This window comes from Pinus tabuliformis, chromosome 8, assembly GCF_031772625.1.
Source record: "Pinus tabuliformis cultivar Carrire ecotype Pingquan chromosome 8, CPIR1, whole genome shotgun sequence".
In the NCBI taxonomy this organism is placed as follows: Eukaryota; Viridiplantae; Streptophyta; class Pinopsida; order Pinales; family Pinaceae; genus Pinus; species Pinus tabuliformis.
This window is the reverse complement of record NC_142294.1, coordinates 1,681,166,662-1,681,178,803: the sequence shown is the minus strand read 5'-3', so window position 1 is coordinate 1,681,178,803 and position 12,142 is coordinate 1,681,166,662. Positions and strand designations below refer to the sequence as shown.

Sequence of the window (12,142 nt, the reverse complement as noted above, 5' to 3'; positions counted from 1 at the left end):
AAAATAAGGAAATTCAAATAAATAATGATTTATTTAAATATTCCTAAGGGATTTAGTCAAATATGACAAGGAATAACTATGAAATAATGATTTAATAATTATTCCTAGAGAAAATTAAATAAATATTGATTTATCTAATTATTCTCATGGGGTTTTTTGATTTAAATCAGAAAATAATTTAATAAAAGTGGTTTACTAAATTATTTTCCACATTGAAATTGACTTTACTATGGTAAAATTAAATCTGCATGGTGTATTTTGATCCACCTTGTTAGAAATGGCTAGGTGATCATTTTTTAGTGATAACAATGGGGATAGCAATTTGCCCAAAGGTTTCAGCTGAACAAAGAAGAAAATACATGCAAATAGAGGAGGATGCATAATAGAAAAACAAGAAACAAAAGCTCATTCTGAATCAAGTGCAACCTCTAGATTTGGTAGCTCATCTGCTCATGGTACTTCTGCAACCATTAGAAGTAGAAGAACAATAGTGGATCTCCTGAATGTTGTTGGGAGGGATGATGTAGATGGAAAGATAGTCTGGTTTCTTTGTGCTTGCGGTGTACCATTCAAGGTGCTTCACTTTCCCTATTGGCATGATATGGTTAAGGTCATCAATGAAGCCCCAGAAGGATACGAGAGCCCCAGCTATGAGAAAGCTAGAACATTGTTATTAGAAAGAGAAAAAGCAAAGGTTCAAAGAGCTTTGACACGTTTTACAAATGAGTTGGTGGATTGTGGGGTATCCATTGTATCAGATGGGTGGACAAATGTTAGAAACCAACATTTGATAAATGTTCTTGGTGTTTATGCTAGTGGTGCAGTGTTTATTGCATGTCATGACTCCTCCTCCATCAGTGCAACTTCCCAAAACATTTCAAATCTCCCATTGCAATCAATCAAAGATGTTAGTCCTAATATTGTGGTTCAACTTTCAAGTGATCACTGATAATCCAACAAATTGTAAGGCAACTGGAAAAATATTGAGTGTACTCATCCACAGATCTTTTGGTCTGGGTGCTTGGTGCACACATTGAACCTTTTGTTGCATGATATTGTGAAGCATAAAGAATGTGGATGGATTAATGAGCTTTATAAGAGAGGGAAGCAACTCATTAAATTTATCACAGGGCATACAAGGGTAAACTACTTTTATGGCACTTACTCCAAGTTGTAGTTTCTTAAACTTGGAAAAACAAGATTTGCAAGTTATTACCTGACCTTTAGGCGGCTAGTGAAGGTGAGACAAGCCTTAACTAATATGGTGACCTCTGAGATGGTGCTATTGTAACCAAGGACACTATTTTTGACAGCTACTCTTGGTCACAGAGTAAATATGTTTTGCAATTCACCAAAGCAATTTATTACATGATCAATTTTGCAGATTCAGATTGACCAATAATTGGGGAGGTGTATGAGCAAATGGATAGCATGTTGGGTCAAATTAAAGACATTGTTGAGCCTAGAGATATCACCTTCTACAATTATTTTCGTGCAGAGGTGGGAAAATGTTGGGATATGCTAAACATTCCATTGCATGGCTTAGCATATGTTCTGACACCTAAATACTATCATTCATCATGGCTTTCAACACCAGCACCTTGGGGGGAGGGGGGTGGGGGCGAAGCAGGAGAAAACCACACCTAGATCTAGAGGTTCTATCTAGTTATATGAAAGCATTGGATAAATTAGTCCCTGATAAGGAGGAGCTTGCCATGCTACGAAAACATTTGAGCAACTATACACTTAGCACTGGTCCATTTGGGAGGATGCATGCAATTAGAGGTCGAGAGAATTTATCTCATCTTGAGTGGTGGAACATGCATGGAGGTGATACTCCACTTCTACAAACTTTGGCATTGCGGGTGCTATCACAGGTGGTAAACACTTCTTTTGCAAAGAGGTGTTGGAGCTCTTATTCTTTCATCCATAGTGTTAAAAGGAACAGGTTGAGATTAGATCAGGTAGAGAGCTTGGTTTATGTTCACTACAAATTGCGATTGTTATTCCATTACTTTGATGATGCAAACAATAATAAATACCTTAAGGTTTGGGACAAAAATCCAAAGGAGACCAATTTGGAGGATGGAGTGTTGCAATTAGAACAATTGGAGGATGCTCTTATGTAGGATGATGATGATCGAGTTGAGATGCCACTCCCATCCGGTCCCCTGGTTCTCAGGTTCGATGCTTCAACACCAGCAACAGGGGCTTCATGTTGATTAGTTCCACTGCCACAACTTCCAAAGCCACCATCTTTACCATCTTCTTCATTTGCCACCAAGTGGAGGCTTATGTCCTGTTTGTGGTGGAAGGAGGAGAGATTAGTAGATATATTCACTGTTTACTACTTTTGTCATAGATTGTAGTCTTGTTGTGAATTTGAACTTTTTTGTCTTACTCTTCCTAGTTCAGTGTGTACTTGAGTTTTGGTGGTGGCCAAGTGGCTTATTTTGTAAACGTTATTATTTGAATTTTGGACATGACTCATGTTGACAATTGCTCACTTGCTAGATAAGTTACTTGAATGTTTGATGCTTTTATCTTCTAACTATTTTATGTTTTATGATATGCATAAAAAATTGATGTATGTTTGTAATTGCTAGAATCTAGATGGTTGATGCTCGGATAATTAATCATTGATGTACAATGTAATCATGGATGCCATATCTACCTTGATTTATGTAAAAATATGCATGTTTCCATGTCTTCGACATCTAATTTGGTATTTAATATAAATGCAAATATATATATATACACACAACATTGGTCACGACATATAATAATAGGGGTGTCAATCCACATTACCAATAATATTTCTCATTAACCAATCTTGAATTTTTCTCTTTACGGAAAGATGGGCTATCCTTTGGGTAGATGGGTTCCTATGGGAAATTCGTCCCATAGCTGCCCCAATTTTCAACATAAAAGAGATTGTGAAGCTTGCCATAATATGTGGGTTTTTAATGCCATAATATCTAGGTGTTGATGCTGGTAGTGATGTGGGAAAAATGACTGTGTAGGTTCCCATAAAAGAGATTGTGAAGCTAGCCATGATATTTGGTTTTTTAATGCCATGGTTGAAAATGTGTTGGAATTTTAAACCCCAAAAAATGGTGCTACAAGTAGCACCACTTTTCAATTTAGAGGTGTTTTTTCATGTATTTTAGTTAGAAATATGGAATTTCAGGGCTCGAGTTTTCATTTTGAAATGATGGTTCTTATTAATCTGGAAAGTTTGTTTTTCTTGGTCATTCATGGACATCAATATATTTTCATTTCTATTAACCTCTCTATTTGATGTAAAATAATCCATAGTCATGAGGATGAAGTTTGGACTTGGCGTGCTGAAGTTAGAGACTTCAGTCACATCCTCTTCCTTTTAGAATGTTGAAAACATTTGTAAAACAATTTTTGTTTTAAGTGGGGGGTTTAAGAAGAGTAAAATGAAAATTAACGTAATAGTGGTCACAATTGATGATAATGTGACCCATCATGATGGTAATAGGTTATTGTGTTTAATAAAGGTTATTATGAGCCAACTTAATATTAAGTTAGTTTTATTGATTAGAGGGATTAGGCAATTTAACTACCTAGCAAATAAATGAAATGAATCGAGACAATATGTATGGTGGTCTCCATATCAATGAAATCTTTCTTATCTTCTCTATCTCTCTCTTGTATATTTATGTGTTTGCATCCCTTCGTAATTCCGCACTCACTTGGTAGTGTAGATAACTATCATATCCCATGTGGAGAATAAATAAGAAAACTATACTTGTTTGTTTTTTAATAAATTATGTGAGGAGTAACTATTTTTAGTCTACGGTGATTAGATATCTGTCAACCTAGAGGAAGTTTTTCTAATAGTATAAGATGATAATGATTTGATGCATTCTTCAGTGTTAGAAAGATCAATAAGATTGGATTGTGTTTACAAGTTTTTATACATTAGCATCTGTATAGCTGAGGTCCGTATAAGATTTCAACCAGTCAGTATCAACAATTATAACGTTACATCTGTTCTTGTCTGTTATTTATTTTCTTTTTGTAATTAGTATCCATATCTACAGGTTCTTGAAGATTCTATATTTCGAAGAGATGGAGAAGACATATATGTGGATGCTTGTATTAATGTTACACAGGTGAAAGACGTTTTATTCTCTAATGTTACTTTTCTTATAGAAGCTTGGTTCTTGTATATCCTCCATATCTTGTCAATAGCATAATCTTTATCCCAATAATATCAAGTATAGGATTGTTCATGAATCACCGTCATTCTAGATGTGTATCTCTCATTTTTGTTGGAGGAAGATGAGCATGCCCATGCATTCAACTGTGCTTATCCCTTTGTTCTCTCTTCATCATGTCACGTTGCAGATGCATTTCTTATACTCAAACACCAGTTTTGAAAAAACCCATGCATGCATGTTTTGTTAGATTTGTATTAAAATAGGATATAAGTTTTTATGTATGTTTTCTAACACAGAAATTTGTATATCTTTCCATTCTTGAAAATAAATAAGATACATTCATATAGGAGAAAACTAGAGGGAGCTGTAAAAGTTCATCAGTTGAATGTTCATCACATCTTTATAAATATATCAGCAGTGTCTAAAAATTATGAAAACTAAAATGCACTACATAAGGTCTTGTTAATTTTTAGGGCTATATTGTTCTCTGCTTTAGATAATTGCGGTTTTAAACTTTTCAACATTTTCATTTAACATTCACTTCATAACATCATTTCATCATTAGCAATTATGTAGAGAGAACAATAACATCAACAATGCAGTGGAACAATAGAAGAAAATCATGCACAATAGAGACACCAAGATTTAGGTCAGAGACCAAGGAAAAACCCTCCAAAGGGGAAAACCCAACCAGATTCTTCTTCTATTAGATATTCATGAAAGCTCAACTGAGATACAAAGTACAATAATCACGGATACCATCATCAATCACATTAGGCCACCTAGGGCCAATTTAGCGACAGACATTATCTGCTGTCATAGGAGCATGATATACATCACTGTCATAGAAGCACTGGCATTACTATCACAGAAGCACTGTAATATTGTCATGGAAGCACTCTCATCACCGTCATAGAAGGACTGTCAACACCGTCATGGAAGTGTTGCTCATATTTTTTCAAAAGTTTGAAAGAAGCAGTGGTACCATATTTTTCTTCAAAGATCGAGATTATCAACCATCAACTATTGTGTCATTGTAAAACCATTTTCTAAATTTGTAATGTAAATGATGTTAGTAAGACTGTGTATGTATGTAACAACCTAGGTAAGCCTATTATTTTGGCGACGAATTTCATCCTAGGAGGTATTTCCTCTCACTGATTCATTTGCGTTTTTAAACACGAATGATCGACATAGTTTTTTCCTCCAGCCTCACCCCAAAACTAGGGTGGAATTTATCATCAAAGTCTTAGGTGAGTCTTACTGTTTTAGTCAAGTCCTCTGTAAAAGTGATTTGAGAATAATTTAAGCTAATTGGCTAAATTATTTTATTACAAGTCATTTGGTCTATTAGATTATATTGTGTCGCAGAATTGGGTAAATTATTTGAGGGTCTATAACGAATGGGTATTCCCCTTTTGAGGGTTGAATTATGTAAAATCTTATATAGAAAATATCTTAGTGAATGATCCCTCATATTTAGACACCATGGCTAAAATATTTGAGGGTGGAAAAATGATTAATCCCCTCAAGTGTCAATTAATTAATTTTCCTGATAAAAATAAAATTAATTCAAAGCAGAAAATTAATTAACTAGAGTCAAAAGATTAAATTTCTAGAGAAATTAAATTCTCTAAGTGGAAAAATTCGTGGGTCTTAAAGAGATTAATTTTTGGAGGTCTCCCACCAGGGGATATTGAAAATTTCAAGGAAAATTGGACCTCCGGGCCTTGGTGGTCAAGTGAAAGTCAAAATTTTGAGGAAATTAGCTCAAAAATAATTATTTTTGAGCTAATAAAAAATGGGTTTAATAAGAGATTCGAAAATCTCTCAAAAATAAATATTTTTCGACGACAGAGATTAAAAAATCATCAAAGATTTATCAACGACCAAGATTATTTTGATGGGGATCAAGCCAACTACCTGTTATTTTCTACTTGGAGGATTTATTTTTAAATTAGAGGTCATCTGTGTATCAAGCCATTTGATCTTGGCTAATGTAATTCTGAAAAGATGATGTAAATTACTGTCCTGCTGGGAATGTTGGAATAATTATAATAAAGACTTTGGGGTGCAGTTCATTGTGTCTTTGATTTACTGATTTGTGGTATGTGTTGGGTACGAGCATTCCTATATTAATATTTGTAATTATTATTAATCGTTATTTCATCGTAGGTGATAGGAGCATTCTATTGGTAAGCTGTGGGCTTATATTAGGTGATCCGATTTACTGTGTGTTCTAACAGTTACCTTTGGGAAATATATAGTGTTTGCAGGTTCCCCAACCCTTGGACTCCAAGTTCATGAACCGTGGACAAAGGCTGACTTTGTTTGGGTTCCAATTATTTTTATGGTTTTCTAACTTCGCCAAGGCTGTGGTTTCTACATTTATCTTTTGAAATACATTTAGCCATTATTAAGGATTTATAAAAAAATTATATCTCAACATTCCTTTTAAAAAACATTGTATATTTGTACATTTGTAAATATAATTTGCATAATATATTTTGTAAATGATTTTTTCTAACTCTTGTTTTGCAGCTGGGGTTTTTGGGGTTTTGAATTATTTTGAAATTTTGTATATATTGGGGTTTTGGGTTATTGTAAATTCATTTGTGCAGGTGAGATCAAGGGAAAAGAGCTGGATTAGAGCTAGATCTAGGCCCTTAAGGGTAAGATCTAGCTTCTACAATTTTTGCAAGGCCAATCATTGAAGATTTGGTAGTAAAATTGAAGATTTCAAGCAAAATAATTTTTTGAAGCAAGGGTTTCAAATTTTCAGGCTTCCTAGGCTCGCTTTTTCCCTCCACGCTAGCCGTCTAGCATCCTTGGCTCCCAACATCACCTTTCTCCCCCTGCATCATCCTTTTTTGGCCTTTCAAGGTTGGCAGTAAACACCTAAGTGCCTCAACCTCCCTTATTCCCCTTGTCGTGGTATATTTTAAGGGCCTTTAAGGCCTGGCTGTGAGGCCTAGGGTCTTCGACTGCAGCCCTTTTGGGCTTGTGGTAGCCTCTTAGAGGCTTCCTAGAGGCTTTCCTTAGGTTGCCACAGGCCTTAGGGCCTCAAGATCCTAGGCTGCAGCCCCTAGGGGCCTCTCAACCCTCCTCCTTCCAAGTGACAACCCTCTAGGACCTACCATAGGCCTCCTAAGGCCTCTTCCCTTGAGTCGCTAGGCCTCCAAGGCCTTTTGACCCTACCCATTGCCTTCCTTAGCCTTGTTTCTTTCCCCTTTGGCCTTCTTCCTTGCCCTCATTTACCCTAACCTCTTGTAGAATGTAACTAGGTTAGGTGTTCATAATGACCTGATCTTTGTAAATGATGAAAGAAATAAAATTATTTTTGTATGGGTTTCACGAGCAAGAGGTTTATTTGTTAGTGGCTCCCATTGAGAGCCTTAGATTTATTATTAAGTCAAAGAGTCAATGTCATCTGAAGAAGCTCTTCTTGAGAATATGAAAAATGTATATAAGTCTATGTCTAAATCTAATAGCCCTCCAAAAGACAAGCACGAAACTCCTCTTGAAGTCGGCTTGCAAGAAGAATTAAACAACTCAAGTCGACTCTCAAATAAAGACACATCTCTTTGTGAATACAAGTTGGCTTATATATGGACGAACAACTATATATAAGAGGCTATGCTCATCACAGGAAGACAAAGAAGTAACTTCGCATCACTCTAAGATTTCGGTGATCAAGAAAAGGAGCGGATTATCTGTTTCATTGATCCATTACTATGGAAGAATTCAGATGTCAAGCTACAACACAGAAAGATCAGATAAGAGGCTCGGACTAAGGTACAACAATCAAGGAATTCGGAATTCGGATGTCGAGGAAAATGACCATGATAAAAGAATATCGAATGAATTAATTAGGAATGAGCAAACAGCTCAATGATAATACAGAGATATTTACAATAATAGAAACATCAAGTTTCTATGTAGAATATGGAAACAATCAGTTTCATCTAAGAAACTGCTAAAAGAATAAAAATAGCAACAGCTAAAAGACTGAGCATTAAATACTAAATAGAAATATTCTAATACCCTCCCTTAATGCTCAATCTATTTACAACACCAATAGACCCTCGGAATTTTACAAATTTATCAGGACCAAGAGGCTTGGTGAAAATGTCGGCGGGTTGCTCTGTTGTGGGAACATATTTCAACTGAACTGAGCCGTCTTCAACCAGCTGGCGAATGTAGTGGCAATGAGTTTTCACATGCTTTGTTCGTTCATGAAAGACTGGATTCTTGGCAAGTTTGAGCACTCCCTGATTATCACAAAACAAAGAAGTAGGCCCTGTCTGGAAAACATGCATATCTGCAAGCATACGTCGAAGCCAAACTGCCTCACAGGATGCCTTAACTGCTTCCCGATACTCTGCTTCTGTTGAGGAGAGAGCCACTGCCTGTTGCTTCTTACTAGTCCAAGTAACAGCACCAGATCCTAGACTAAACACATACCCAGCTGTAGATTTACCGTCATCAACCGAACCTGCCCAGTCAGAGTCAGTGTAGCCACTGAGAATAGGATTGGAACTGCGAGTATATAAGAGGCCATAATCAGAAGTACCACGCACATATCATAGCACCCGCTTTGCTTCTATCCAATGATCAGCTTTAGGAGCTGACATGAAGCGGGAAATGTAGCTTACTGCAAAACTGATGTCAGGTCTGGTAGCAGTAAGATAGATGAGACTGCCCACTAATTGCCTGAATAAAGTTTCATCCACAAGGGGAGAGGGTGACTGTGCTGAAAGTTTGAGCCCTGGTTCCATAGGAGTCGTGGCCGGTTTGCAATCCTGCATTCTGAACCTTTCCACAAGATTTTTGGCATACTTGGACTGAGAGAGAAAGATCTGATTTTCAGTCTGCCAAACTTCAACCCCCAGACAGTAATGAAGAAGTCCCAAGTCTGTCATCTCAAAAGTTCTGCATAGATCTTGTTTGATCCCATGGATCAAATGTGCAGAGTTGCCAGTAATGATAAGGTCATCCACATAGACAACCACAAACAAGATATCATCACCAGTATGCTTGATATACAGGTTTGCATCAGATGGGCTCCGCTGAAAACCCTGATCTGTCAGGTACTGATCAATTTTCATGTACCAAGCCCGAGGAGCTTGTTTCAATCCATAGATTGCTTTAGCTAACCGACACACTTTCTGTTCTTGACCAGCAACCTTGAATCCTGGAGGCTGCGTCATGTAGACTTCTTCTTGGAGATCACCATTTAGGAAAGCACTCTTTACATCCATCTGATGAACTTTCCAATTGAACTGAGCTGCTAGGGCAAGGACAAGCCTTATGGTACTCATCTTGGCTGTAGGAGCAAAAGTCTCCTCATAATCGATGCCTTCCTTCTGTGAGAACCCTCGAGCCACAAGACGAGCTTTATACTTGTCTATGGTTCCATCAGCTTTGTATTTCACTTTATACACCCATTTGCAGCCTATGGGCTTTTTTTCGGCAGGAAGATCAGAAAGTGTCCAGGTGTGATTCTTCTGAAGACTCTGGAATTCGGCTTCCATAGCCTGTTCCCACTCAGATGTACCCTTAGCCTCTGAATAGGTTTGAGGCTCAAAAATACTGTGTAGGTTAGCCATAAGAGCAAAATTGACTGTAGACTGTTGTCTGTTCTTATGTCTAGAAGTTCTACCTTCAAGGAGCTCATCATCCCGGAGATCACCAATGGTTTTAACCCACCATTTAGGCCGAAGAGAAGAAGAACCAATATCAGAAGTAGAGGAACCAATATCAGGAGGAGGTGGAGAAGACTCAAGAGCAATAGGGGCAGCAAGGGGAGTGTTAGTTTCTGGAGGAAGCTCAGATAGAGTATTATCAAATACTGATGCTACATCATCTCTCCCATCAGGTGGACCGACTGGAAGAAGAACACTGTGAGGCTGATCCTCAGAACGCTGCTGAGAAGAAGAAGACTGAAAGAATCCTCTGTCTTCATCAAATACTACATATCGACTGAAGCTAAGACGACCAGTGGCTATATCTATCAGCCTATAGGCCTTGTGATGATCACTGTAACCTGTCATCATGAGTTTCTGGCTTTTGGAATCCAACTTAGAGCGCTTAGCAGGTGGAATCCAAACATATGCAACTGAGCCAAATACTTTGAGGTCACTGATCTTAGGCTTACGACCAGACCAAACTTCTTCAGGAGTCTTCCCTTTAACAGCCTGAGTAGGTGATTGGTTAAGAAGGTAAACAGCAGTAAATATTGCTTCAGCCCAGAATTTGTTTGGAACACTCCTGTGTTGTAACATGGAACGAGCCATTTCAACAACCGTGCGGTTGCGACGCTCGACAACACTGTTCTGCTGGGGAGTGTAAGGTGTGGTTAATTGATGTTTGATGCCATGAATATCACAGAAGTTGGCAAAAGCTGAGGAACAAAATTCCCCCCCGATTGTCGGTCCTAAGGGTCATGATATTACAACCAGATTCTATTTCAACTAAGGTTTTAAACTTCTGAAAGGTACTAAGAGCATCAGATTTATTTTTTAAAAAATACACCCACATCTTTCTACTGAAGTCATCTACAATAAGTAAAAAATATTTGCAACCAGTGATAGAAGCTGTATTCATAGGACCACAAATATCAGCATGAAGTAACTGAAGTACCTTAGATGCGCGCCAAGATTCTCCATTTTTGAATGAAGACCGATGTTGCTTTCCCGCTTGACAGGCGCTGCATACCCCAACTGTTGAGTCTGAATATCAGGTAATCCTGACACAAGTCCCTCTCGAGAGAGCTGAGAGAGATACTGCATATTTAGATGCCCATATCGTTGATGCCATAGAGTGCTGATGGGAGAGACACGTGCTGCTAGAGCCACTTCTGGAGAGTCACCGGTGTCAAGTAGCCTGTATAGACCATGGTCCTCTAGGCCAACAACAACTGTTAGACTGGTCTCCCTGTCAATGATGGAGCACTTGTGTGCACTGAACACAACATCAAGCTGAGGAGAATTCCTCATAATCTGGCTGACAGATAGCAGATTAATCTCCATACCAGGAACATAGTATACATTTAGAAATATGAGTGTGCGTCCACCAGACTGAATTTGAACTGTACCCCTGCCAGCTACAGTGTACTTTTCACCTCCACCAAATACCACAGAATCACTGAAAGGTGAGAAGTCAATAAACCAGTCACGCCTGTGAGAGAAGTGGCGTGATGCACCAGAATCAATATACCATGTAGAGGAAGGAACATGTTCTGAAGACCTTTTAGCCATAAAGGCGTAAAAGGCAGAATCTGTCTGCTCGGAATGTTCTGCAACATTTGCTGTCTGATGTGGCCCTCCCTGTTTCTTCTGTTCAGAAGCAATCCTCTGTCGGCAATCTTTCTTCATGTGACCGAACCTGTGACAGTAATTACACTGCACACTTTTCTTCCTAGCAGGATCAAAAGTCTGAGAAGAGCCTTTCTGCTGAAAGGACTGAGAGGACTGGTATTTTGTAGCAAATGCATTTTCCGAGGGCACTGATGAAGCACCACTACCAAACTGCTGTTTCCACCGATCCTGCTGCAGAAGTTTGGTACATAAATCTGGAAACTTCAGATCAACATTTGTGGTCGTAATGTTGAGTGTTTCTATGAAGTGTTCATAAGATTTCGGTAGACTTTTCAGAGTAATGACTATCATATCTTCTTCCTCCATGGTCCGACCAATGGCTTCGAGATGATCTCGAATGTCTTTAATTTTGTTGAGATGTTCCTGTAAAGACATATGTTCATCCATCATGATGGAGAACAACTGATTTTTGAGAAAAAATGCTCTGCTTTTGTCAGATGTCTCGTGCAGTTCTTTCAACTGTTGCCAGATTTCGGCAGCGGTCTTGCCAGAAGGAATCTGTGGTAACTGATCATCAGCAACAGAGAGCTTGAGAAGCATAACAGCCTCTCGATTTCGATCATCAAATTT

General features: G+C 38.1%; 1 protein-coding gene across 3 annotated transcripts in view; it reads left to right on the top strand.

Annotated features, from left to right (window-relative positions):
• The window catches only part of ATJ1 (DNAJ heat shock family protein), a 332,305-nt gene that overhangs the window by 190,938 nt on the left and 129,225 nt on the right, over window positions 1-12,142 (top strand). For all 3 annotated transcript variants that reach the window (XM_089374301.1, XM_089374302.1, XM_089374303.1), the window contains exon 14: window positions 4,074-4,145. In XM_089374301.1, coding sequence (XP_089230427.1) covers window positions 4,074-4,145 — 72 coding nt within the window. The remainder of the gene's footprint in view (window positions 1-4,073; window positions 4,146-12,142) is intronic.